Source organism: Oncorhynchus mykiss, chromosome 15, assembly GCF_013265735.2.
Source record: "Oncorhynchus mykiss isolate Arlee chromosome 15, USDA_OmykA_1.1, whole genome shotgun sequence".
In the NCBI taxonomy this organism is placed as follows: Eukaryota; Metazoa; Chordata; class Actinopteri; order Salmoniformes; family Salmonidae; genus Oncorhynchus; species Oncorhynchus mykiss.
Window position 1 is genome coordinate 11290447 of NC_048579.1, and position 27119 is coordinate 11317565.

General features: G+C 44.8%; 1 protein-coding gene across 1 annotated transcript in view; it reads left to right on the top strand.

Annotated features, from left to right (window-relative positions):
- The window catches only part of LOC110490910 (catenin delta-2-like), a 190731-nt gene that overhangs the window by 100084 nt on the left and 63528 nt on the right, over positions 1-27119 (top strand). The window contains exon 3 of the mRNA XM_036945607.1: positions 13736-13925. Coding sequence (XP_036801502.1) covers positions 13736-13925 — 190 coding nt within the window. The remainder of the gene's footprint in view (positions 1-13735; positions 13926-27119) is intronic.

The following is a 27119-nucleotide window of genomic DNA, read 5'->3' on the forward strand; positions in this document are numbered from 1 at the left end:
TATAGGTGTACCTACCATAGGAGTCCCCTCGAAGCCTACCATTGACTATGTACATACCCAGGATGTAACAGAGCTATAGGTGTACCTACCATAGGAGTCCCCTCAAAGCCTACCATTGACTATGTACATACCCAGCGTGCGACAGAGCTGCAGGAGTTGTGACCTGTTTTTGTTGGTTATGTTGTCATAGTTGTGCCTAGGGGTGCATATGGGGGAGGGAATGCTGTCACCTCCAGGCAGGTGTTTGTCCCCCTGTGTGCTGAGGGTGTCAGGTTCGTGTCCGGTTCGTGTCCGGTTTAGGTCGCCAGAGACTAGTACATGTCCCTGGGCCTGGAATTGATTGATTTCCCCTTCCAGGATGGAGAAGCTGTCTTCATTAAAGTATGGGGATTCTATTGGGGGGGATTTAGGTAGCACACAGGAGGACATTTTTCTCTGTTAAGATCATTTTCTTTTGAATTTCTTGCCAAATGTAAAATGTTCCTGCTTTGATTCATTTAATAGGGTCTGCTCTATAACAAATTATAATACCCCCTGAGTCCCTTCCCTGTTTCACAACTGGTTGTTTGGTGGATGGGACTACCAGCTCTCTGTAACCTAGAGGGCAACCAGTGGGTTCGTCTCCTCTATACCAGTTATCTTGCAGGATGACAATGTCTGTATTGACTATTTATTTGGTGAAGTCCAGGTTCCTGCTCTTTAGGCCAAAGGCAGATGACCTCAGGCCTTGGATATTCCAGGATGAGATGGTGAAGGCTTTGTGTTCCATAAAGTGTCCAATGTTGTTGGTCATGTGGTTTGGCCTCAGGCCAGTAAGTGTGAGCAGAGCCTGCTGAGCATCTGGTACATGCCATTGGTTTGGGCTAGTGTAAGAGTGGGGGTTGGGCCTGTTTGCCCGCTCACTGCCTGGGCGTATGTGTGACTTCCATGTTGAGGCCATCTTTGTGGGGGTGGGGTGCATGGGGTGGGCAGGAGGGGCATATGTCTGATCTGAGGGGGCCTAAATGGGGTGCGGGCATGGTTGATGTGGTGTGGTTGTTGATTGGTTGGGGTGGGAGTGTGGATGTGGCTGGTGGGGCTGTGGTCTGGATGTAAGTCCTCTTGGCGTGGGTCCTGTATGTGTAGGTCCAGGGGGGGGGGGGGGGGGGGGGGGGTGTCTCGCTGGTCTGGGTGAGGTGTCTATTGATCTGTTGCTCCTGTGTGAAGTGTTGGGGATACGTTTGAGAGCGATGTCCTTTAGAGTCCGGACAAAGGTGGGCACTGCTGCCTTGTAGAGGTGGACCTGGTCATAGAGGCTGTTCAAATCCAGGGTGGAGTGGTGGACCAGGAAAACATTTGGTTTTGAGGCACAATCACGGGAATTACTTGCGTTTACACGCTGTATTGTGGCAGGGTGGAAGTCTTTTCGTGGTAGCAGGGTGGAGATAACCACTTGTGCGTTGGGGAAAGTAGAAGAAGCTTTTTCAATCACTCCCTTCAGTGTTGTGGCCACCCTTTCCTGCTGTGATCTCAGGTCGTTTGTGCCTGTGTGTATTAGTATGTGGCTAGGTGAGCCTAGTTGGTCCTCAGACAGAAGGTCTAAGGCAGGCTGGGTGTTTGGACACCAGAGTTTAGACACACTGTGTTTAGGAAAAAGTTATTTTTCTTGTATATATTTCCCATTTGAGTCCATGAGGAGATTAATCTGTGTCTTGTGTGTGTCCTCAGTTTGTGTGGGGGGAGGTTGTCAGAAGGGCTATCAGGGTGGCTGACAGGGGGGGGGTGTTCAGAGGGGGTGAGAGCTGCTAGGGTTTGGGGTTCTTCATTTGTCTGTTCTGCTGTGATGTCGACGCTATGGTCAGGGTCTGGTTTGGACTGTTCTGCTGTGGTTTCGATGCTATTGTCAGGGTCTGGTGTGGACTGTTTTGCTGGGATGCCAAGACTTTTGTCGGGTGCTGAGGTGTGCTGTTCTGCTGGCTTCTCTGCCGGGGTGGCCACCTCTCTAGTGGGTTGTTGTCTGTCACACGCCATCCCCCTCAACCTCTCCTCCAGCAGTCTGATCCTCTCCTTTAGTGCTCTGTTCTGCTCCTGCTCCAGCTCTTTCTCCTGTTGTAGTTGTCTCACCACTGTCCAGAGTGCAGATATGTCTCTCTCCACCTCCAGCTCTCCGGGTCTGGTTAAGGGCATGTTGTTGTGCTGGACTTTTGTCTGGGTCTGTGCTAACTGGAGTTTAATCACCTGCTGTTCCAGCTCCACCTGCCTTACCTCCAGCTGGGTAAATGTATCCTTCATTTCAATGAGAGGGTCGTACTCTGTGCTGGGAGGTTGACTTTCCGCTGGGGGTGGCTCGTCTGTGGGGTTATATAATGAAGAGGTCTGGTCTGACCCGCTCGGGGTGGGGGTGTCTTTCTCAAGGGAGACCTTCTCCTGCTGGGCTGATTCTTTAATTTGGTGATAGTCCAGTTGAAACTGTTTGGGGTTGCCCTGTACCATTACTGTTCCAGACTTATACAGATTTATATTAGCTGACTCAGAGTTCCCGTTGTCAAGTATCCTGAGTTTCCACCCTTCGTTAACAACCCCTTTCTTAACAAAGGGGTAGTGTGCTAATATAGCACTGTGCCATGCCAGGGGATGGTTTGTGTGGAAGATAAGGTTGCTGATGTCCCCATTCTTGTAATAGTCAGAAAAAGAGTCTCTTGATTTTCCATAAGCAGCTTCATTTTGTAATCTTTTCTTTCCTTATCATTCTTTACATGCACAGGGTACTGTATTTTAATTACCTCTGAACAGCGGGAGGCAGCTTCTAAGGCCTCTCCATTTGGTTGGAGTAGACTGTTCCACTCTCCTGCCATTGTTGGGCTAAAGGGCTTTGACACCTCTCACTTGACACGTCAGTGCTAATTGAAGTTGTATCAAGCTTGGCAGCATTAATTTAGCATTCAGTCCCTATAAAGTAATGTAATGCATTTTTCTTCTTGGCTTTTGGAAATAAAATATAGTTTCAGACTAAACATTACTCACTCAGTTCCAGGTTGGATGGTGTTTTCAGGTTTCTGTTGTTTTCCAGAGAATTTGCTGTATAGGGTAATAAATCCTTGGTAGTTGTAAACCTTCCAGGTGATTCCGTAATTCCGTCCAAAATCAGGTTGTAGGTTTTGAGTTTTGATTTGAAGTGAATGTTATGTTGTAGAGGGAAGCATCCTGTATATGTTCCTGACAAAAAAAATCCAGTTTCAACTATTCTGCCTTATTATTATTCGACCATGCTGGTCATTTATGAACATTTGAACATCTTGACCATGTTTTGTTATAATCTCCACCCGGCACAGCCAGAAGAGGACTGGCCACCCCACATAGCCTGGTTCCTCTCTAGGTTTCTTCCTAGGTTTTGGCCTTTCTAGGGAGTTTTTCCTAGCCACCGTGCTTCTTCACCTGCATTGCTTGCTGTTTGGGGTTTTAGGCTGGGTTTCTGTACAGCACTTTGAGATATCAGCTGATGTACGAAGGGCTATATAAAATAAATTTGATTGATTGATTGGTTTATCTAACTCTAAATCTATATTTTTTAAAGAAAATGCTGAAAAATGCAGGAGCTCATCTGATCATGACCTCCTATATATCTCTCTCTCTCTCCATCCCCTCGCTCTCCCTCTCTCTCTCAATCCCCTCTCTATCTGACTCTCTCTCCATCCCCTCTCATTCTCCGTCTCTCTCCATCCCCTCTCGCTCCCCCTCTCTCAATCCCCTTTCTCTCTGTCTCACTCTCCATCCCATCTCTCTCCCTCTCTCTCCATCCCCCCCCTCTCTCTCTCTCTCTCTCTCTCTCTCCTCTCTCTTTCCCTCTCTCTCTCTCATCACCTCTCCCTCTCTCCACCCCCCTCTCTGTCTCTATCTCCATCCCCTTTCTGTCCCTCTCTCTCTCCATCCCCTCTGTCGCATCCTCTCTCTCTCCCTCTCTCCTTCCCCTCTCTCTCTGACTCTCTCTCCACCCCCTCTCTAACCCTCTTTTTCTCCCTCTCTCTCCACCCCCTCTCTCTCCCTCTCCTATCTCTCCCTCTCTCAATCCCCTCTCTCTCTGTCGCTCTCTCCATCCCATCTCTCGTCCTCTCTCTCTCCATCCCTTCTTTCTCTCCTTCTCTCTCCATCCACTCTCTCTCCCTCTTTCTCTCTCATCCCCTCTCACTCCTCCTCTCTCAAACCCCTCTCTCTGTATCACTCTCATCCCTTCTCTCTGTCTCTCTCTCTCATCCCCTCTCGCTCCCTCTCTCTCAAACCCCTCTCTCTGTATCACTCTCATCCCTTCTCTCTATCTCTCTCTCTCTCTCTCTCAAACCCCTATCTCTGTATCACTCTCATCCCTTCTCGCTGTCTCTCTCTCATCCCCTCTTGCTCCCTCTCTCTCGCTCCCTCTCTCTGTATCACTCTCATCCCTTCTCTCTGTCTCTCTCTCTCCATCCCCTCTATCTGTCTCTCTCTCCATCCCCTCTATATCTCTCTCTCTCTCTCTCTCCATGCCTCTGTCTTCCATCCTTTTGCTGTCTCTCTCTCTCTCTCTCTCTGTGAGATGGTTAGTCAGACCTGGAGGAAGCACTAATTAGTGTGGTTGGATTGTTGATGAGGTGCGTGTGTCACCGTCCACCAATAGGACACCAGCCGTGCTCTCAACCGTCAGAGAGAAGACATCTGCTCCACCATCTGACTGCAGCTTTCGTCCCGCGGACTTGGAGTGTTGGTGGTGGTTGTGGTGTATGTGTTGTGTGTGCTTATTATGTGTAGGGTAGGTTGAGTCAGTGTGTCTAGTTAGAGGGGGGGACATAGAAAAAGAGCGAGAAACAGAGAGAGAGAGAAAGAGAGAGATAGCGCGGGAGAGAGAGAAACAGAGAGCGCGAGAAACAGAGAGAGAGAAATAGAGAGAGAGAAAGAGACAGAAACAGAGAGAGAGAGAGAGAGAGAGAGAGAAACAGAGAGCGCGAGAAACAGAGAGAGAGAAATAGAGAGAGAGAAAGAGACAGAAACAGAGAGAGAGAGAGAGAGAGAGAGAGAAACAGAGAGAGAGAGCGGGAAAGAAACACAGAGAGAGAGAGAAACAGAGAGAGAGAGCGAGTGAGAGAGCACCAAACACCAAATTGAGGATTTGAATTAGAATTAGAATTAGGATTATACCTGCTAATTATGAAAATCCAGAAAAGAGACATTCAATTCTACAACCACCAAAAAGGAAGTGATTCCTAAACCTTCCATAACAAAGCCATCACCTACAGAGAAATGAACCTGGAGAAGAGCCCCCTAAGCAAGCTGGTCTTGGGACTCTGTTCACAAACAGACAACCACAGAGCCCCAGGACAGCAGCACAATTAGACCCAGTCATGAGAAAACAAAAAGATAATTACTTGACACATTGGAAATAATTTTTAAAAAACAAAGCAAACTAGAATGTTATTTGTCCCTAAACAGGGAGTACTGAAAAGCTGACCACTGTGACTGACCCAAACTTAAGGAAAGCTTTGACTATGTACAGACTCAGTGAGCATAGCCTTGCTATTGAGAAAGGTCACCTTTGGCAGACCTGGCTCTGAAGAGAATAACACCCCCCCCCCCCCCCCTGACAATAACTACCGTGGAATATGCGTCAACAGTAACCTTGGGAAAATCCTCTGCATTATCATTAACAGCAGACTCGTACATTTCCTCAATGAAAACAATGTACTGAGCAAATGTCAAATTGGCTTTTTACCAAATTACTGTACAACAGACCATGTATTCACCCTGCACACCCTAATTCACAACCAAACAAACCAAAACAAAGGCAAAGTCTTCTCATGCTTTGTTGATTTCAAAAAAGCCTTCGACTCAATTTGGCATGAGGGTCTGCTATACAAACTTATGGAAAGTGGTGTTGGGGGTAAAACATACGACATTATAAAATCCATGTACACAAACAACAAGTGTGCGGTTAAAAAAAACACACATTTCTTCACACAGGGTCGTGGGATGAGACAGGGATGCAGCTTAAGCCCCACCCTCTTCAACATATATATCAACGAATTGGCGCGGGCACTAGAAAAGTCTGCAGCACCCGGCCTCACCCTACTAGAATCCGAAGTCAAATGTCTGCTGTTTGCTGATGATCTGGTGCTTCTGTCACCAACCAAGGAGGGCCTACAGCAGCACCTAGATCTTATGCACAGATTCTGTCAGACCTGGGCCCTGACAGTAAATCTCAGTAAGACCAAAATAATGGTGATCCAAAAAAGGTCCACAAATACAAATTCCATCTAGACACTGTTGCCCTAGAGCACACAAAAAACTATACATACCTTGGCCATCAGCGCCACAGGTAACTTCCACAAAGCTGTGAACGATCTGAGAGACAAGGCAAGAATGGCATTCTATGCCATCAAAAGGAACATAAATTTCAACATACCAATTAGGATTTGGCTAAAAATACTTGAATCAGTCATAGAGCCCATTGCCCTTTATGGTTGTGAGGTCTGGGGTCCGCTCACCAACCAAGACTTCACAAAATGGGACAAACACCAAATTGAGAATTCTGCAAAAATATCCTCCGTGTACAACGTAGAACACCAAATAATGCATGCAGAGCAGAATTAGGCCGATACCCACTAATTAGCAAAATCCAGAAAAGAGCCATTAAATTCTATAACCACCTAAAAGGAAGCGATTCCCAAACCTTCCATAACAAAGCCATCACCTACAGAGAGATGAACCTGGAGAAGAGTCCCCTAAGCAAGCTGGTCCTTGGGCTCTGTTCACAAACACAAACACACCCTACAGAGCCCCAGGACAGCAGCACAATTAGACCCAACTAAATCATGAGAAAACTAAAAGATAATTACTTGACACATTGGAAAGAATTAACAAAGAATTAACAAAGAAACAGAGCAAACTAGAATGCTATTTGGCCCTACACAGAGAGTACACAGCAGCAGAATACCTGACCACTGTGACTGACCCAAAATTAAGGAAAGCTTTGACTATGTACAGACTCAGTGAGCATAGCCTTGCTATTGAGAAAGGCCGCCGGAGGCAGACATGGCTCCCAAGATAAGACAGGCTATGTGTGTCACGGCCGTCCTCCTCTTCATCCGAAGAGGAGAGACGAGACGGATCTGAGGACCAATACGCGGCGTGGTAAGTGTCCATGGCAAATCTTTAATCAAGAAAAACTGAACACTATACAAACGAGTAACAAAAACAATAAACCAAATACGACCGTGAAGCTACAAAATGAGACCTGTGCTGAAACAAGCCATCAACATAGACAAACAAACATAGACTGCCCACCCAACTCACGCCCTGACCATACTAAATAAATACAAAACAACGGAAATAAAGGTCAGAACGTGACAGTACCCCCCCCCCAAAGGTGCGGACTCCGGCCGCAAAACCTTGACCTATAGGGGAGGGTCTGGGTGGGCGTCTGTCCGCGGTGGCGGCTCTGGCGCGGGACGCGGACCCCACCTCATCATTGTCTTAGTCCGCCTTATTGTCCGCCTCCGTGGCTCTCTCAGCATGACCACCCCTCTCAATGACCCCACTGGACAGAGGGGCAGCTCGGGACAGAGGGACAGCTGCTCGGGACAGAGGGACAGCTGCTCGGGACAGAGAGACAGCTGCTCGGGACAGAGAGACAGCTGCTCGGGACAGAGAGACAGCTGCTCGGGACAGAGAGACAGCTGCTCGGGACAGAGAGACAGCTGCTCGGGACAGAGAGACAGCTGCTCGGGACAGAGAGACAGCTGCTCGGGACAGAGAGACAGCTGCTCGGGACAGAGAGACAGCTGCTCGGGACAGAGAGACAGCTGCTCGGGACAGAGAGACAGCTGCTCTGGGCAGAGGGGCTCCGGCAGCGGCGCCGGACAGGCGGGAGGCTCCGGCAGCGGCGCCGGACAGGCGGGAGGCTCCGGCAGAGGCGCCGGACAGGCGGGAGACTCCGGCAGCGGCGCCGGACAGACAGGACCACCTGCAGGGAGGAGACAGAGAGACAGCCTGGTGCGTGGGGCTGCCACAGGAACCACCAGGCTGGGAAGACCTTCAGGAGGCTTGGGGTTAAGAGGAGGCACCTGAAAGACCGGGCTGTGGGGGAGCACTGGAGCTCTGGTGCGCAACCTTGGCACCACTTCCCCAGGCTGGATAACCACTCTAGCCCGGACCGTCCAGAGTGCAGGCACAGGTTGAACCGGGCTGTGGGTAAGCACGGGAGATCTAGTGCTTACTACACGCACCTCTCCCTTCGGCTCCATTCCCACAGTCGCCCGGTACGAGCGGAGCGCGGGCAGAGGACGCACTGCACCCTCCCAGCGCCCCGGAGACACAGCACGCAGAGCCGGCGCAGGATACCCTGGGCCAAAACTGCGTACCGGCGACCAGACCCGCTGAGCAGGCACCATACGCCCTGGCTCGATGCCCGCACTCGCATGACACTCTCGGGGGGCTGTCCTATAGCGCACCGGGCTATGGACACGTACTGGCGACACTGTGCGCTTAACCGCATAACACGGTGCCTGCCCAGTATCGCGCTGCTTATAATAAGCACGAGGGGTGAGCGCAGGTCTGCTACCTGGCTTAGCTCCACCCCTCGTGTGCCCCCCCCCAAAAAAAATTTGGGGCTGTCTCTCGTACCTGTCGCACTGCCGTGCTGCCTCCTCATATCGCCGCCGCTCAGCTTTCGCTGCCTCCAGCTCTGCTTTGGGGCGGCGATATTCCCCAGCCTGTGTCCAGGGTCCCTCTCCGTTCAGTATCTCCTCCCATGTCCAGGAGTCCTGTGATACCGGCCGCTGTTGTTGTTGCTGCTGCTGCTGCTGTCGTCGCTGTTTTCTACCACGCCGCTTGGTCCTTGGTTGGTGATTCTGTAAGGGCGTTCGTCTGTAGGAGGAAGAGAAGCGGACCAAAGCGCAGCGTGGTGGTTATTCATGTTTTAATCAATCACTACACATGAACAAACTAACAAAAACAAGAAATGTGCAAACGCAAAACAGTCCTATCCTGTGACAAACAAACACAGTGACAGGAACACCCAACTCACGCCCTGACCATACTAAATAAATACAAAACAACGGAAATAAAGGTCAGAACGTGACAATGTGCTCACTGCCCACAAAATGAGGTGGAGACTGAGCTGCACTTCCTAACCTCCTGTCAAATGTATGACCATATTAGAGACACATATTTCCCTCAGATTTCACAGATCCACATAGAATTTGAAACAAACCCAATTTTGATAAACTCCCATATCTACTGGGTGAAATTCCACAGTGTGACATCACAGCAGCAAGATTTGTGTTTATTTTTTTTCACTTTTGTACTTTTGCACATAATAGGACATTTGAAATGTCTTTAATTCTTTTGGAACTTTTCTGAGTTTAATATTTACTGTTAATTTAGTTGTTTATTTCACCCTTGATCGTTATCTACCTCACTTGATTTGGCAACGTTAACATGTGTTTCCCATGCCAACAAAGCCCTTAAATTGAAATGGAATTGGGCGCGAGAGAGAGCTTAGAGCGAGAGAGAGAGAGAGAGAGAGGTAGAGAGAAATAGATAAACAGAGAGAGACATAGTGATAGAGAGAGAGATAAACAGAGTGAGTGAGAGTAGGAGAGATATGTTTCCCATGCCAATAAAGCCCTTAAATTGAATTGAATTGAGATAAACAGAGAGAGAGAGAGCGAGAGTGTGGGAGAGATGAATCCTGAGAGACAAAGCAAGAAGAGCATTCTATGCCATTAAAAGGAACATTAAAATCGAAGTTCCAATTTGAATCTGGCTCAACATTTTCCAATCAGTTATAGATCCAATTGCTCTTTATGGCAGCGAAGTATGGGGTCCACTCTCTAACAATAAATATACCAAATGGGACAAACATCCAATCGAAATACTGCTTGTAGAGTTTTGCAAGACTGTATTGCAAATGCAAAGAAAAACAAAAAATAAGTCATGTAGAGCAGAATTGGGACTTATTCTAATAGAAAAAAATAACCATTACATTTTACAACCATCTAAAAACAAGTGACCCCAAAACATTCCATCACACAGCTCTACAATGTCAAGAGATGAAACAAGAGAAGAGTCCCCTCAGGCAGCTGGTTCTGAGGCTCAGTTCACAAACCCAAACCAACCCCATAGAGCCTCAGGACAGCACTCAGAAAATCTGGCCCAACCAAATCAACACAAAGCAAAAATGAAAATATATCACCTATTGGAAAGACACAACAAAAAATCAAAGTAAACTTCAATGCTATTCGGCTCTAAACAGACAGTACATGGTGGCAGACTATCTGACCACTGTGACTGATAGAAAACTGAGGAAAACACTGACTAGGTACAGACTCAGTGAGCACAGTCTGGCTATAGAGACCGGTCGTCACAGACAAACCTGGCTGCCCAGAGAGGACAGTCTGGCTATAGAGACCGGTCGTCACAGACAAACCTGGCTGCCCAGAGAGGACAGTCTGGCTATAGAGACCGGTCGTCACAGACAAACCTGGCTGCCCAGAGAGGACAGTCTGGCTATAGAGACCGGTCGTCACAGACAAACCTGGCTGCCCAGAGAGGACAGTCTGGCTATAGAGACCGGTCGTCACAGACAAACCTGGCTGCCCAGAGAGGACAGGCTGTGCTCACTCTGCTCCAGGGGAGAGGTAGAGACAGAGCTATATTTCCTATTACACTGTGACAAATACTCAGACCTAAGAGAATATTTATTTCCCAAAATTATAATTCAATACAAAGAATTTGAGACTGTAAAATATCAAATCAAATATTTATTGGGTGAAAATCCCAAATGTGCAGTTTTGGCATCCGAATATGTGTCCTCCTGAGGGACAGCCAGTGAAAAGTGCAATGTAATGTCAATAAGATTTCCCATTTAGTTTTGTTTTGTCTTTCATACCATGTCATGTGTCTTCTCAGTCACGTTGGTCTACTACTATGTATTTAATGTATTGTTGTTCTCATTAATATTGTTGTTGTAGTTGCTGTTAATGATAATCCCATTTCCACTACTACTATTTTTATTGTTGCTGGTCCAAACATTTTGTGTTAGGTATACTTTGACAATGTAAGTCATTTAACTTGCCATGTCAATAAAGACTATTGAATTGAATTTAATTTAATTTAATTGAGTGGGAGAGAAACAGAGCGAGAGAGAGAAACAGAGAGAGTGAGAGAGTAACAGAGAGAGAGAGAGAAACAGAGAGAGAGAGAGAGAGTAACAGAGAGAGAGAGTAACAGAGAGAGAAAATGAGAGAGAAACAGAGAGAGAGAAACAGAGAGAGAGAGAGTAACAGAGAGAGAGAGAAACAGAGAGAGAGAGAAACAGAGAGAGAGAGAGAGTAACAGAGAGAGAGAGTAACAGAGAGAGAAAATGAGAGAAAAACAGAGAGAGAGAGAAACAGAGAGAGAGAGAAACAGAGAGAGAGAGAAACAGAGAGAGAGAAACCGGGAGAGAGAAACAGGGAGAGAGGGAGAAACAGAGAGAGAGAGAGAAACAGAGAGAGAGAGAGAGAGAGAGAGAGAAACAAAGAGAGAGAGAGAGAAACAGAGAGAGAGAGGGAGAAACAGAGAGAGAGAAACAGAGAGAGGAAGAAACAGAGAGAGAGAAACCGGGAGAGAGAAACAGGGAGAGAGGGAGAAACAGAGAGAGAGAGAGAAACAGAGAGAGAGAGAGAGAGAGAGAGAGAGAAAGAAACAAAGAGAGAGAGAGAGAAACAGAGAGAGAGAGGGAGAAACAGAGAGAGAGAAACAGAGAGAGAGAAACAAAGAGAGAGAGAGAAACAGAGCGAGAGAGAAACAGAGGGAGAAACAGAGAGAGAGAAACAGAGAGAGAGAAGCAGAGAGAGAGTAACAGAAAGAGAGAAACAGAGAGAGAGAGAGAGAGAAACAGAGAGAGAGTAACAGAAAGAGAGAAACAGAGAGAGAGAGCAGGAAAGAAACAGAGAGAGAGACAGAGTGAAGCATGTGTTAGTGTAGAGTAGTGTGATAGCAGTCAGCAGTACATGAGTCAGTAATAGATGACATCACAGCTGATCCATTTGGCCCTCTGCCCTGTCTCACAGCCAAATAGATGACATCATAGCTGTTCCATGTGGCCCTCTGCCCTGTCTCACAGCCAAATAGATGACATCATAGCTGTTCCATGTGGCCCTCTGCCCTGTCTAACAGCCAAATAGATGACATCACAGCTGATCCATTTGGCCCTCTGCCCTGTCTCACAGCCAAATAGATGACATCATAGCTGTTCCATGTGGCCCTCTGACCTGTCTCACAGCCAAATAGATGACATCATAACTGTTTCATGTGGCCCTCTGACCTGTCTCACAGCCAAATAGATGACATCATAACTGTTCCATGTTGCCCTCTGCCCCGTCTCACAGCCAAATAGATGACATCATAGCTGATCCATGTGGCCCTCTGCCCTGTCTCACAGCCAAATAGATGACATCATAGCTGTTCCATGTGGCCCTCTGCCCTGTCTAACAGCCAAATAGATGACATCATAGCTGTTCCATGTGGCCCTCTGCCCTGTCTCACAGCCAAATAGATGACATCATAGCTGTTCCATGTGGCCCTCTGCCCTGTCTAACAGCCAAATAGATGACATCATAGCTGTTCCATGTGGCCCTCTGCCCTGTCTCACAGCCAAATAGATGACATCATAGCTGTTCCATGTGGCCCTCTGCCCTGTCTAAAAGCCAAATAGATGACATCATAGCTGTTCCATGTGGCCCTCTGCCCTGTCTAAAAGCCAAATAGATGACATCATAACTGTTCCATGTAGCCCTCTGCCCTGTCTCACAGCCAAATAGATGACATCATAACTGTTCCATGTGGCCCTCTGCCCTGTCTCACAGCCAAATAGATGACATCATAACTGTTCCATGTGGCCCTCTGCCCTGTCTAAAAGCCAAATAGATGACATCATAACTGTTCCATGTAGCCCTCTGCCCTGTCTCACAGCCAAATAGATGACATCATAACTGTTCCATGTGGCCCTCTGCCCTGTCTCACAGCCAAATAGATGACATCATAACTGTTCCATGTGGCCCTCTGCCCTGTCTAAAAGCCAAATAGATGACATCATAACTGTTCCATGTAGCCCTCTGCCCTGTCTCACAGTCTAGTATACATGCCTATACATTATTAACCACCAAATCCATTGTTATTATATTGTCCACTTGGCCCTGGATTTACAAGATACCTGAACATGTCAACATTTTTTAAATTCAGTCTTGGTCGTGATGCAAAGTATGCATCAGTTGAGACGCTGTTGATTGTGTTAGTGTAATTGAGCGTTGTTTGTGCACAGACCCGTGCTTTCTTAATAAATTGGCCATAAAAATGGCTTCTTTTTCCTGTTTTTGTGTTGGGTTTCAATCTTAATTAGTGTCTCTCAAATCTAAACTGCCAGACCAATATACCGTCACAGATGAGAGAGGAGGAGTTGAGGAGCGGGGGGGAGGACTTGAAGTTTAAAGCAGAGTTGTTTCAATGGAAAGCACCAGAATAACAATGGCAGTGTCGTATGGTTAACTGTTGCTTAGAGACAGATGTCAGATGTTTCTGAGCTTGTTGATGACTGTTCCTCCTCTAACACACTGTATGTACTGTGTCTGTATTCTAACGCAACTGTCTGTCTGTCTGTCTGTCTGTCTGTCTGTCTGTCTGTCTGTCTGTCTGTCTGTCTGTCTGTCTGTCTGTCTGTCTGTCTGTCTGTCTGTCTGTCTGTCCTCAGGTGTGTTGTGGAACCTGTCGTCATGTGATGCCCTGAAGATGCCAATCATCCAGGATGCCTTGGCCGTTCTGACCAATAGTGTCATCATCCCTAACTCCTCCTCCTGGGACTCCTCCCACAATCTCCATGACGACCGCAAGCAACACACACACACTTCCCAGGTGCTTCGCAACGCCACTGGCTGTCTCAGGTGAGTGGAGAAGGAACAAACACACAGCGACAGGCTCTCACAGTCTCACGGCAGAATCCAAAGTTTGTTCATAAAAATCACATTTCAAAGGTTAATTTTTGGTATTAATTCTGCTTAGTTAAGGGTTAAGGTTTGTGACAGGGTTAATACAATGACTGCCTAACACTGGGATCGAACATGTGACCCTCCGAGCCAGAGCTCGTCCATCCACCATCCCCGTCCTCAACACCCTGTCAAAACCCAAGCCTACTTGATGGCAATAGCGCTCACTATTGCCCCTAGTGAACAGTTTTGAAGTCATCTCCCAGTGTGCACTGCTTACCTGGATGGATGCCGATTTTCGCAGTTGATCTTGAGCGACACACACACACACACGCACACGCACACACGCACACACACACACACATGCACACACCCAGCTTCCTCTCTGTGTTTGTGTTTAAACCTTCCCCCACAACTTCCTCTCTGTGTTTGTGTTTAAACCTTCCCCCCCAACTTCCTCTCTGTGTTTGTGTTTAAACCTTCCCCCCCAACTTCCTCTCTGTGTTTGTGTTTAAACCTTCCCCCCCAACTTCCTCTCTGTGTTTGTTTAAACCTTCCCCCACAACTTCACTGACATCCTTGTCTCCCCTCCATCTCTCACTAACCTCCTGAGAAACCATAAGGTGGAAATTGACATATTATTTCTGTGTTAATGGTATGGATTCATTATGCAGTGATTTCCCTAACCTCTGCTTCTACATTACACTGCAGCAAAGTGAAGGAGATAGGGGAGCGGGATTCATGCCATAATGTTTAATGACATTTTGACACAGTTTGAAAACTTTGCAGCGTGTGTGTGTGTGTGTGTGTGTGTGTGGATGTGTGTGTGTGTGATAATGTTTCTGAGCCATGAGTCTGCAGAGAAACACACAGAGCACAAGGCGATAATTCTCTGGAGCTGAATATCAGCCTCACTTTCAATTTCTCTCTCTCTCTCTCTCTCTCTCTCTCTCTCTCCCCCTCTCTCTCTCTTTCTCCTCCCCTCTCTCTCTCTTTCTCCCCCTCTCTCTCTTTCTCCCCTCTCTCTCTCTCGCTCTTTCTTTTGCTCTCGCTCTTGTTGGTTGTAAAAAAGTGATAATGCCTGAGAAGCCGGTGTTCGGAGGGTTTGCCTAACAACACCCGTGCCAATATGTCCTCCAAACACCAGCTTCTCAGACATTATCACTTAAATGGAATGTTTTCCCTCGTGTGGGAGGTTTTGTGGGTTTTGACACTCTTATGTAGGTGTCATAACCTGCCCAAAAATTACGCAATATATGTCACAACAGGTGTAAATATATGTCATGACTGGTGTAAATATATGTCATGACAGGTGTAAATATATGTCATGACAGGTGTAAATATATGTCATGACAGGTGTAAATATATGTCATGACAGGTGTAAATATATGTCACGACAGTGTTAAGATGATATTATGAGAGGTTTTTACAAGTTATGTTAGCTGTTATGACATATTGTGACCATGTTATGACGCTGGTTGTCAAGTCAAGTGTTATCTAATTAATGTGTACAGGGATGCTGAGCAACTACCTCAGGAGTTTCTCACACACAACAAAGAACACACGCGAGCGCACGCAAACACAACCCCCAAGTTTAGCTGTTGCTATGGATACCACACAGAGCAGGAGCGTGAGATAGAAAGAAAGAAAGTGAGGCTGATATTCAGCTCCAGAGAATTTGCGCTTTGTGCTCATGGCTCAGAAACAGGTGTAAATGTATGGGTCGTGACAGTGGTATGACCACGTTATGACAGGTTATGACAAGTTATGTCAGCTGTTATGACATATTACGACATGGTTATGACCGTGCCATAACGTGTGATCACACTGGGGGTCAAGTGAAGTGTTATCCATAGTAATTGTACATCAAATCCCGCTGTGGTGGTATATATATATATATATATATATATATATATATATATATATATATATATATTGCTGCATGTAGTCATAATTCTTAAAGTATTCATTTACATTATTCAGAGGAAATACAAGCTTCCACGGAATCCAGAGCAATACATCAAACACTGTTATGTTAAATTCATACACATGGCCCCTGACACATACCCTTAAGTGATAGAACATGCAGTGTGTGAGATGGAGTGGAGTTATAGATATTGCTATTCCTGCTCTCTGTGCTACCACCTCAGGGGGAATCACTGCAGCTGCCGCGGTGGAAAATGTGTAACAGAGAGCTGAGCTGTTTCAGAATGTATGTAGGATGCCCTCACATTACCTGTTGAATGGTGTGAGCCCTGTGCTTCACACAGCTCTCTGAGAGCGTGAAAGGTCGGCCTCTCTCTCCCTCCTTTTGAGATTTTTTTGTGACAAAACATCCCTGTCGGGCTGTTTGTAACGAAAAAGTTTATCTCAATACTTTGTTATATACCCTTTGTTGGCAATGACAGAGGTTCTTCACAAGGTTTTCACACACTGTTGCTGGTATTTTGGCCCATTCCTCCATGCAGATCTCCTCTAGAGCAGTGATGTTTTGGGGCTGTTTCTGGGCAACACAGACTTTCAACTCCGTCCAAAGATTTTCTATGGGGTTGAGATCTGGAGACTGGCTAGGCCACTCCAGGACCTTGAAATGCTTCTTACGAAGCAACTCCTTCGTTGCCCGGGTGGTGTGTTTGGGATAATTGTCATGCTGAAAGACCCAGCCACATTTCACCTTCAATGCCCTTGCTGATGGAAGGAGGTTTTCACTCAAAATCTCACGATACATGGTCCCATTCATTCTTTCCTTTACACGGATAAGTCATCCTGGTCCCTTTGCAGAAAAACTGCCCCAAAGAATGATGTTTTCACCCCCATGCTTCACAGTAGGTATGGTGTTCTTTGGACGCAACTCAGCATTCTTTGTCCTCCAAACACGACGAGTTGAGTTTTTACCAAAAAGTTATATTTTGGTTTCATCTGTCCATATGACATTCTCCCAATCTTCTTCTGGATCATCCAAATGCTCTCTAGCAAACTTCAGACGGGTCTGGACATGTACTGGCTTAAGCAGGGGGACACATCTGGCACTGCAGGATTTGAGTCCCTGGCGGCGTAGTGTGTTACTGATGGTAGGCATTGTTACTTTGGTCCCAGCTCTCTGCAGGTCATTCACTAGGTCCCCCCGTGTGGTTCTGGGATTTTTGCTCACCGTTCTTGTGATCGTTTTGACCCCACGGGGTGAGATCTTGCATGGAGCCCCGGATCGAGGAAGATTTTCAGTGGTCTTGTATGTCTTCCATTTCCTAATAATTGCTCCCACAGTTGATTTCTTCAAACCAAGCTGCTTACCTATTGCAGATTCAGTCTTCCCAGCCTGGTGCAGGGGTACAATTTTGTTTCTGGTGTCCTTTGACAGCTCTTTGGTCTTGGCCGTAGTGGAGTTTGGAGTGTGACTGTTTGAGGTTGTGGACAGGTGTCTTTTATACTGATAACAAGTTCAAACAGGTGCCATTAATACAGGTAACGAGTGGAGGACAGAGGAGCCTCTTAAAGAAGAAGTTCCAGGTCTGTGAGAGCCAGACATTTTGCTTGTTTGTAGGTGACCAAATACTTATTTTCCACCATAATTTGCAAATAAATTCACTAAAAATCCTACAATGTGATTTTCAGGATTTTTTTTCTTCTCATTTTGTCTGTCATAGTTGAAGTGTACCTATGATGAAAATTACAGGCCTCATTAAAACTCGTTTTTCAACCACTCCTGTAACGGTTTTCTGTATGAGAAGGAGAGTCGGACCAAAATGCAGCGTGTAGATTTCGATCCATGTTTTAACCTCTCTGATCTCCCCATCCCGGATCCGGTATCAGGAATACAGACTCAAGCTCATTACCATAACGCAACGTTAACTATTCATGAAAATCGCAAATGAAATGAAATAAATATGCCATCTCTCAAGCTTAGCCTTTTGTAAACAACACTGTCATCTCAGATTTTCAAAATATGCTTCTCAACCATAGGAAAACAATAATTTGTGTAAAAGTAGCTAGCTAGCCTAGCATTTAGCGTTAGCATTAGCGTTAGCATCCAGCACGCAACATTTCAACAAAAACATAAAAGCCTTCAAATAAAATCATTTACCTTTGAAGAACTTCTGATGTTTTCAATGAGGATACTCTCAGTTAGATAGCAGATGCTCAGTTTTTCCAAAAATATTCTTTGTGTATTAGAAATAGCTCCGTTTTATACATCACATTTGGCTACCAAAAAAACCCGAAAATTCAGTCCTCAAAACGCGAACTTTTTTCCAAATTAACTCCATAATATCGACTGAAAACATGGCAAACGTTGTTTAGAATCTATCCTCAAGGTGTTTTTCACATATCTCTTCAATGATATATCGTTCATGGAAGCATGGTTTCTCCCCTCATTCAAATGGAAAAGTATAAGCAGCTGGCAATTGCGCACCGAATTCCACACAGGACACCAGGCGGACACTTGGAAAATGTAGTCTCTTATGGTCAATCTTCCAATGATATGCCTACAAATACGTCACAATGCTGCTAACACCTTGGGGGAACGACAGAAAGTGTAGGCTCATTCCTTGCGCAATCACAGCCATATAAGGAGACAATGGAAAACAGAGCTTCAAAAATTCTGCTCATTTCCTGGTTGACGCATCATCTTGGTTTCGCCTGTAGAATGAGTTCTGGGGCACTTACAGACAATATCTTTGCAGATTCTGAAACTTCAGAGTGTTTTCTTTCAAAAACTGTCAACATGCATAGTCGAGCATCTTTTCGTGACAAAATATTGCGCTTAAAACGGGAACGTTTTTTATCCAAAAATGAAATAGCGCCCCTAGAGATCAAAGAGGTTAATAAACAAACGTAAAACACGAATCAATACAAACACTACAAAATAAAGGACGTAATGAACGTAACGAAAACCTAAACAGCCTATCTGGTGAAAACACATAGACAGGAACAATCACCCACAAACACACAGTGAAACCCAGGCTACCTAAATATGGTTCCCAATCAGAGACAATGAAGAACACCTGCCTCTGATTGAGAACCATATCAGGCCGAACATAGAACTGGACAAACTAGACATGTAACATAGAATGCCCACTCAGATCACACCCTGACCAACCAAAACATAGAAACATACAAAGTAAACTATGGTCAGGGTGTGACAACTCCACACATTTCTTGTTAACAAACTATAGTTTTGGCAAGTCGGTTAGGACATCTACTTCGTGCATGACACAAGTCATTTTTCCAACAATTGTTTACAGACAGATTATTTCACTTAGAATTCACTATATCACAATTCCAGTGGGTCAGAAGTTTACATACACTAAGTTGACTGTGCCTTTAAACAGCTTGGAAAATTCCAGAAAATAATGTCATGGCATTAGAAGATTCTGACAGGCTAATTGACATCATTTGAGTAAATTGGAGGTGTACCTGTGGATGTATTTCAAGGCCTACTGTAACGGCTGTCTCTGACGAGGAGGAGTAGTAAGGATCGGAGGACCAATGCGCAGCGTGGTACGTGTTCATGCTCTTTATTTAAACAAGCGAACACTGAAACAAAACAATAAATGACACGTGGAATAACCAACCGAAACAGTTCCGTGTGGAACACACAGACACAGAAAATAAACACCCATGAAACACAAGTGGGAAAAGGCTACCTAAGTATGATTCTCAATCAGAGACAACGAATGATACCTGCCTCTGATTGAGAACCATACCAAGCCAAACGCAAACACAACACAGAAAACGGAACATAGACAACCCACCCAACTCACGCCCTGACCATACTTAAACAAAGACAAATCAAAGGAACTAAGGTCAGAATGTGACACCTACCTTCAAACTCAGTGCCTCTTTGCTTGACATCATATGGGAAAATCAAAGGAAATCAGCCAAGACCTCAGAAAAAAATGGTGTTTTTTTTTCCAATTTTTTTTCCAAAAATGAAAATACTCCCCCTAGAGTCGTAAAATACAACCCATATTTATTTACATTTTTTCCCCTTTTGTACTACTATTTGCACATAATATGCCATTTGAAATGTTTTTATTATTTTAGAATTGTTGTGAGTGTAAATGTTTTTATTGTTTTTTTCCCTTTTGTTTATTATCTAGTTCACTTGCAACGTTAACATATGTTTCCCAAGCCAATAAAGCCCTTAAATGGAAATGGAATTGAATTGAGAGAGATAAAGAGACAGAGCAAAAGAGAGGGGGGGGGCTGGGGGAAGAGAGAGCGAGGGGGGAGAGAGAATCAGAGAAAGAGAGAGAGAGAGTCAGAGAGGGAGGGCTGGGGGGAGAGGGATCTGTCAGTTTTTTTGGGGGGTTAGAAGGACACATTGTCACTCTGTTAGTGTAGGCTGCAGTTATTTCCAGACCCCTTCACTTGCTACATTGTTGGAGTGTGTGTGTGTGTGTGTGTGTGTGTGTGTGTGTGTGTGTGTGTGTGTGTGTGTGTGTGTGTGTGTGTGTGTGTGTGTGTGTGTGTGTGTGTGTGTGTGTGTGTGTGTGTGTGAAAGAGAGAGAGAGAAAGAGAGACGGGAACACACACACAGAGAGAGAGAGAGACGGGAACACACAGAGAGAGAGAGAATGTGGTGAATCACTAAAACAATACAGAAATACACTACGGAAAAAGAAGGAACAGCATGTCAGAAATCAGCTCAATGTAATTAAAGAATCAATAGACTCTAACCACTTCTGGGAAAATTGGAAAACACTAAACAAACAACAACACAAATAATTATCTATCCAAAATGGAGATGTATGGGTAAACCACTTCTCCAATCTTTTTAGCTCTATAACAAAGAATAAAGAGCAAAAATATATACATGATCAAATACAGATCTTAGAATCAACTATTAAAGACTACCAGAACCCACTGGATTCTCCAATTACATTGAATGAGTTACAGGACAAAATAAAAACCCTCCAACCCAAAAAGGCCTGTGGTGTTGATGGTGTCCTCAATGAAATTATAAAATATACAGACCACAAATTCCAATTGGCTATACTAAAACTCTTTAACATCATCCTTAGCTCTGGCATCTTCCCCAATATTTGGAACCAAGGACTGATCACCCCAATCCACAAAAGTGGAGACAAATTTGACCCCAATAACTACCGTGGAATATGCGTCAACAGTAACCTTGGGAAAATTCTCTGCATTATCATTAACAGCAGACTCGTACATTTCCTCAATGAAAACAATGTACTGAGCAAATGTCAAATTGGCTTTTTACCAAATTACTGTACAACAGACCATGTATTCACCCTGCACACCCTAATTCACAACCAAACAAACCAAAACAAAGGCAAAGTCTTCTCATGCTTTGTTGATTTCAAAAAAGCCTTCGACTCAATTTGGCATGAGGGTCTGCTATACAAACTTATGGAAAGTGGTGTTGGGGGTAAAACATACAACATTATAAAATCCATGTACACAAACAACAAGTGTGCGGTTAAAAAAAACACACATTTCTTCACACAGGGTCGTGGGATGAGACAGGGATGCAGCTTAAGCCCCACCCTCTTCAACATATATATCAACGAATTGGTGCGGGCACTAGAAAAGTCTGCAGCACCCGGCCTCACCCTACTAGAATCCGAAGTCAAATGTCTGCTGTTTGCTGATGATCTGGTGCTTCTGTCACCAACCAAGGAGGGCCTACAGCAGCACCTAGATCTTATGCACAGATTCTGTCAGACCTGGGCCCTGACAGTAAATCTCAGTAAGACCAAAATAATGGTGATCCAAAAAAGGTCCACAAATACAAATTCCATCTAGACACTGTTGCCCTAGAGCACACAAAAAAACTATACATACCTTGGCCATCAGCGCCACAGGTAACTTCCACAAAGCTGTGAACGATCTGAGAGACAAGGCAAGAATGGCATTCTATGCCATCAAAAGGAACATAAATTTCAACATACCAATTAGGATTTGGCTAAAAATACTTGAATCAGTCATAGAGCCCATTGCCCTTTATGGTTGTGAGGTCTGGGGTCCGCTCACCAACCAAGACTTCACAAAATGGGACAAACACCAAATTGAGAATTCTGCAAAAATATCCTCCGTGTACAACGTAGAACACCAAATAATGCATGCAGAGCAGAATTAGGCCGATACCCACTAATTAGCAAAATCCAGAAAAGAGCCGTTAAATTCTATAACCACCTAAAAGGAAGCGATTCCCAAACCTTCCATAACAAAGCCATCACCTACAGAGAGATGAACCTGGAGAAGAGTCCCCTAAGCAAGCTGGTCCTGGGGCTCTGTTCACAAACACAAACACACCCTACAGAGCCCCAGGACATCAGCACAATTAGACCCAACTAAATCATGAGAAAACAAAAAGATAATTACTTGACACATTGGAAATAATTAACAAAGAAACAGAGCAAACTAGAATGCTATTTGGCCCTACACAGAGAGTACACAGCGGCAGAATACCTGACCACTGTGACTGACCCAAAATTAAGGAAAGCTTTGACTATGTACAGACTCAGTGAGCATAGCCTTGCTATTGAGAAAGGCCGCCGGAGGCAGACATGGCTCCCAAGATAAGACAGGCTATGTGCTCACTGCCCACAAAATGAGGTGGAAACTGAGCTGCACTTCCTAAACTCCTGCCCAATGTATGACCATATTAGAGAGACATATTTCCCTCAGATTACACATATCCACAAAGAATTCGAAAACAAATCAAATTTTGATAAACTCCCGTATCTACTGGGTGAAATTCCACAGTGTGCCATCACAGCAGCAAGATTTGTGACCTGTTGCCACGAGAAAAGGGCAACCAGTGAAGAACACACACCATTGTAAATACAACCCATATTTATGCTTATTTATTTTATCTTGTGTCCTTTACCATTTGTACATTGTTAAAACACTGTATATATATATAATATGACATTTGTAATGTCTTTATTGTTTTGAAACTTATGTATGTGTAATGTTTACTGTAAATTTTTATTGTTTATATCACTTTATATATTCACTTTATATATTATCTACCTCACTTGCTTTGGCAATGTTAACACGTTTCCCATGCCAATAAAGCCCTTGAATTGAATTGAATTGAATCGAATTGAATTGAATTGAGAGAGAGAGAGAGAGAGAGAGAGAGAGGCCCTCTAAATGCAAATATAAGACAAGACTTCTAATGGGGGTGATGGGTCCATATGCACTTTAATAGGCAGCTGTCCCCAAGAGCTACCCAACTGCCCTTCTCTTTCTTTCTCTCTCTCTCTCTCTCTCACGCTCTCTCTCTCTGTGTTCCCGTCTCTCTCTCTCTCTCTCTCTCTCTCTGTGTTCCCGTCTCTCTCTCTCTCTCTCTCTCTGTGTTCCCGTCTCTCTCTCTCTCTCTCTCTCTCTCTGTGTGTTCCCGTCTCTCTCTCTCCCCTCCTTTTTCCTATCCCTCTACCCACTCCCCTCATCCCCCTGTCTCTCCTTGCCCCTTCTTTTCTCTCCCCTAGGTTTTGATAGCTATGATATGATTAGATCAATGTTGCTGGCGGCAGCTGGCCGACTCTGTGAGGTAGAACTATTCTGGTGATAGATTGATGTTGTTTTTGGCACACTGCTGTCATGTTGTTGGCATTTTGCATGAAATACACAGAGGCAACAAGAAAAGACACACATGAACATGCACATACACACAGACACTCAATCTCAAACACACACACGCATAATGATATCAGACTTATCAGGCCAAACACAGGGGTTTCCTTCTCTTCTATGCAGGGGGCTTGTTACTTCATGCAGATTCTTGGTTCATGACCAAAACAGGGATGAAGTGCCTGCTGTTGCCATGTTGGAATAACCTGTGTGTGTGTGTGTGTGTGTGTGTGTGTGTGTGTGTGTGTGTGTGTGTGTGTGTGTGTGTGTGTGTGTGTGTGTGTGTGTGTGTGTGTGTGTGTGTGGTGTGTGTGTGTGCTAATCCTGTTGAAACATCTGTTGGCTGCCCCCTGCAACTGGTGTCTTATACACACACACACACGGACACACACAGCTGTTACATCCTCAGTCATCCTTGGGTAATTAGTTTCTTGGACAGCAGAAGATAAATAGATAGCCATCTGGTGATAATCATGTTTTACACTTTACAGAACATTCCATTTCCAGTAGTTACTCTAGGTTTTTTATGAGTTACTCTAGGTTCCTAGTAGTTACTCTGGGTTTATAGTAGTTACTATAGATTTCCTGTAGTTACTCTAGGTTCTTAGTAGTTACTGTAGGTTTGTATTAGTTACTCTAGGTTCCTAGTAGTTACTCCGGGTTTGTAGTAGTTACTCTAGGTTTGTAGTAGTTACTGTTGGTTTGTAGTAGTTAATCCGTGCTCCTAGTAGTTACTCTAGGTTTGTAGTAGTTACTCCGGGTTTGTAGTAGTTACTCTAGGTTTCTAGTAGTTATTCTGGGTTTGTAGTTGCTACTCTAGGTTTCTAGTAGTTACTCTAGGTTTCTAGTAGTTATTCTGGGTTTGTAGTTGCTACTCTAGGTTTGTAGTAGTTACTACTCTAGGTTCCTAGTAGTTACTCTAGGTTTCTAGTAGTTACTCTAGGTTTGTAGTAGTAACTCTATGTTTCTTGCAGTTACTCTAGGTTTCTAGTAGTTACTACTCTAGGTTTCTAGTAGTTACTCTAGGTTTCTAGTAGTTACTACTCTAGGTTTCTAGTAGTTACTCTAGGTTTCTAGTAGTTACTACTCTAGGTTTCTAGTAGTTACTCTAGGTTTCTAGTAGTTACTACTCTAGGTTTCTAGTAGTTATTCTAGGTTTCTAGTAGTTACTACTCTAGGTTTCTAGTAGTTACTCTAGGTTTCTAGTAGTTACTACTCTAGGTTTCTAGTAGTTGCTACTCTAGGTTTCTGGTAGTTACTCCAGGTTTCTAGTTGCTACTCCAGGTAGCTAGGTAGCTACTAAATTAACATCTATTAATTTTATTATTTTGATGTTTGAATCCTGTGTTAAAGGTGTTCAATAAGTAATTAGCTAGCAAAGTATGTTCATGTATTAGATTGGATTTATTGAGAGTGACACACAATAAATGAGCGTCATTAGCACTAAAGGTTAACGGGCTCATTAACTGATGGAAATTACCTGTTACCTGCCTGAAGAAGTAGAGTGTTTAAGAGTGTGTGTAATCTCAGCATGGCTGTGTTCTCCTGCAGTAGATTTCTGATGATCTGTCTAAGGTGTTTAAGAGGAGAGGTCACACTATTTCCCCTTCTGTCTCACTGTCTATCTACATCTCACCCCTATTTCCCCTTCTGTCTCACTGTCTATCTACATCTCACCCCTATCTCTCTCTCCCCCTTCTCTCTCTTTCTCAACTCTCTCTCTCTCTCTCTCTCACACCTCTCTCTCTCTCCCCTCCCCTTTCTCTTTCTCTCCCTTTTCTCTCTCTCCCTCTCTCTCCCTCTCTCTCTCACCCTCTCTCACCCTCTCTCACCCTCTCGCTCTCCCTTTTCTCTATTTCTCTCCCTCTCTCTCTCTCTCACCCGCTCTCTCTCTCTCACCCGCTCTCTCTCTCTCTCTTTTCTCTCGCTCTCTCCCTTTTCTGTCTCTCGCTCCCTTTTCTCTCTCTCACCCCCTTCCTCTCTATCTCACCCTCTCTCTCTCACCCTCTCTCTCTCTCTCTCTCTCTCTCTCGCTCTCTCTCACCCTCTCTCTTACCCTCCCTCCCTCCCTCCCTCCCTCTCTCACCCCCTCTCTCTCTCTCACCCCCCTCTCTCTCTCTCCCCTTTATCTCTGTCTCTCTCTCTCTTTCTCCCTCCCTCTCTCTCTCTCTCTCTCTACCTCCCTCCCTCTCTCTCTCTCTCTCTCTCCCCTTTCTCTCTCTCTCCCCCCTCTCTGTCTCTCTATCAAATTCAAGCTGCTATATTGCATCAATATAAGGCAACTCTATATACAATAAATATACTTACAATAAACTTTGTTAAAAAAACAATGAAGAATAATAATATAAAATTATAGTAAAAAATGTTTTCACAAATGACAAAAACTGGGAAAAAAAACATTAAAATGGTAACAATCAGTAGTAGAAACATAATAAATATAAGCGACTAAACATTGAAAATTAAACTATAACTGACCTATATTAATTCGGAAATTATTCAGACACCTTCACTTTTTTTGTTACGCTACACCTTTATTCTAAAATGTATTAAATAAAAATGTTTCCTCATCAATCTACACACAATACAACATATTGACAAAACGAAAACATGTTTTTAGAAATGTTTGCAAAAAGCAGTAAAAAAACAAAAATACCTTATTTACATAAGGATTCAGATCCTTTGCAAATTGAGCTCAAGTGCATACTGTTTCCATTGATCATCCTTGAGAGTTCACCTGTTGTGGATGTCAGAGTAAAACCGAGCAATCAGGTGAGAAGGGCCTTGGTCAGGGAGGTGACCAAGAACCCAATGGTTACTTTGAGAGAGCTCCAGAATTCCACTGTGGAGCTGGGAGAACCTTCCAGAAGGACAACCATCTCTGCAGCACTCCACCAATCAGGCCTTAATGGTAGATGGGAACCACTCCTCAGTAAAAGGCACATGACAGCCGCTTGGAGTTTGCCAAAAGTCACCTAAAGGACTTTCAGACCATGAGAAACAGAGATTGAACTCTTTGGCCTGAATGCCAAAAGTCATGTCTGGAGGAAAGCTGGCACCATCCCTACGGTGAAGCATGGTGGTGGCAGCATGCTGTGGGATGTTTTTTAGTTGCAAGGACTGTAGGACTAGTCAGGATCGAGGCAAAGATGAACGAAACAAAGTACAGAGAGATCCTTGATGAAAACCTGCTCCAGTGTACTCCCGACCTCAGACTGGGGCGAAGGTTCACCTTCCAACAGGACAAGGCCCTAAGCACAGAGACAAGTCAACGCAGGAGTGGCTTCGGGACAAGTCTCTGAATGTCCTAGAGTGGCCCTGCCAGAGCTTGGACTTGATCCCGATCGGACATCTCTGGAGAACCTGAAAATAGCTGTGCAGCGACACTCCCCATCCAACCTAACAGAGAGAGGAGCTGAGAGGATCTGCAGAGAAGAATGGGAGGATTTCCCCAAATACAGGTGTGCCAAGCTTGTAGAGTCATACCCAAGAAGACTTGAGGCTGTAATCGCTGCCAACGGTGCTTCAACAACGTTCTGAGTAAACGGT